The following is a 1,691-nucleotide window of genomic DNA, read 5'->3' on the forward strand; positions in this document are numbered from 1 at the left end:
TGATACACAGAGAGATACACACACAGATATCACTATATAGATATATATACATACATAGAGATATTGAGATATAGATACACACACATACATATATACATATATAGAGAGAGATTAACCACCCAGTTTTTGAAATTTCAGGTATCGTGGGATGTGGGGGTGGTATGAGTCCCATATTTTATACTTTGTTGTAAATTCCTTCTTGTGCTCCTTTTTCTTTCCTCAATGGATTAATGCCATTTCCCTTGATCCTTGCCCATTCTGCAGCTCCCAGAACCCATCCTGCCATTCCGGATGTACAACAGCCTGATAGGGTTGGCCAAGGAGAGCCTGCAGGGGGGAACTGAGGGGGGCAAGGCCGGGAAGAGTGTGGCCGAGATGGTGGACAAAGGAGCCAAGACAGAGAAAGCGGTGCTGGTGCTGGTGGCCAAACTGCGAGAGCTGCTGAAGGAGCTTCCGCCGGAGAACTTGGCCACCATGAAGTTCATTGTGCAGCACCTGAGAAGGTAAGTCCTTGCTTGGGTTGTGGACCTCCAATTTTGAGGCAGATGGAAATCTTCCGGGAACACAAGTGTTGAAATACGAGGCACTCCAATTTGCAGAGAACTGCCTCAAATTGAGGAAAAACCTACCAAATCCACCATGGGCCAATCGATCAATAAATCATTGATTGACTATCTTGATGGGCAGCAGTTACTCTCTAGGGTTTCAAGGAGGATTGCAGAATCTAAGGGTCCAAGAGTTGGCAGGGGTCCCCTGGGTCATCTAGTTCAGCCCTCCACTTAATACAGAGACTCCAGCTAGAACAACTTTGGCTCACCAGATGTTTTTGTACTTCATCTCCCAGAAGCCCTAGTCAGTTTGGCCAACAGTCAGGAATTCTGGGAGCTGGAGTCCAAAACATCTGGAAGACCAAAGTCTGGGAAACACTGAGCCACAGCATCCCCAGCAGAACTGGCAAGCCAGCTTCAGACACTTCCCTGAATTTCCAATTTCCTCATGTTTTCCATTTCTCAGTTTCTACTCGAGTCATGCCTCATTTTGTCCAAATCCTTTCCCAGGATTGTGGAAGTTGAACAAGAGAACAAGATGACCTCCGGCAACCTGGGCATCATCTTTGGCCCCACATTAATGCGCCCTCGACCCACTGAAGCCACCATTTCCCTCTCTTCCCTGGTTGACTACCCCCATCAGGCACGGATCATTGAAGCACTCATCATCTTCTACTCTGCCATCTTTGAAACTGACCAGACGTTTGCAGATGGTTTAGAAGAAGCTGCAAAGGAGGAGGAGGAGGAAGAGAAGGAACCCATTGGGAACCAGGTGAATGGAAATTTTGGGAGCAGGGTCAGGGTGGCATTGCAAGAGGGAAACCTGCGTGCCAATGATGTCCTTTGGCTACCTTGGTCCCACTAAGATCTTGTCTCTCATGTGCAGGAAAACACCAGTGTTCAGCCACATGATGGAGTCCCATACCATCTGCCAACTCCTGACCAGGCAGAGGCAGCTCTTCATGAGGACTCATACGGAGGTGAGATGGAACCATGCTTTCTTAATCACCTTCTGATTGTCCCGATTTGGCAGAGATAATCCCAGTTTAATCCTCTGCCGTCCCACCTCTCATCTGTGTTTAAAATGTCCCAGCTCTCTCTCCTCCTTTCAGCTTCTCCCTTTGTCCTCAACTTACTTCAGTT

The 1,691-nt window shown here is 47.8% G+C and overlaps 1 protein-coding gene across 1 annotated transcript; it reads left to right on the forward strand.

Annotated features, from left to right (window-relative positions):
- The first annotated feature begins 267 nt into the window (after positions 1-267).
- LOC121918634 (rho GTPase-activating protein 45-like) lies at positions 268-1,655 on the forward strand. Its single transcript, XM_042444650.1, has 3 exons — positions 268-503; positions 1,059-1,320; positions 1,435-1,655. Exons 1-3 carry the CDS (start codon positions 292-294, stop codon positions 1,585-1,587), a joined length of 627 nt encoding a protein of 208 aa, XP_042300584.1. The 5' UTR covers positions 268-291; the 3' UTR covers positions 1,588-1,655.
- Positions 1,656-1,691: the final 36 nt, after the last annotated feature.

This window comes from Sceloporus undulatus, unplaced genomic scaffold, assembly GCF_019175285.1.
Source record: "Sceloporus undulatus isolate JIND9_A2432 ecotype Alabama unplaced genomic scaffold, SceUnd_v1.1 scaffold_20691, whole genome shotgun sequence".
NCBI lineage: Eukaryota > Metazoa > Chordata > Lepidosauria > Squamata > Phrynosomatidae > Sceloporus > Sceloporus undulatus.

Excerpts from the sequence above, each read along its gene's own strand:
- LOC121918634 (XM_042444650.1), top strand. The coding sequence starts at position 292 with ATGTACAACAGCCTGATAGGGTTGGCCAAGGAGAGCCTGCAGGGGGGA. Across the intron at positions 504-1,058 it reads ATTGTGCAGCACCTGAGAAG|GATTGTGGAAGTTGAACAAG; the intron begins GTAAGTCCTTGC and ends ATCCTTTCCCAG. Across the intron at positions 1,321-1,434 it reads AGGAACCCATTGGGAACCAG|GAAAACACCAGTGTTCAGCC; the intron begins GTGAATGGAAAT and ends TCTCATGTGCAG.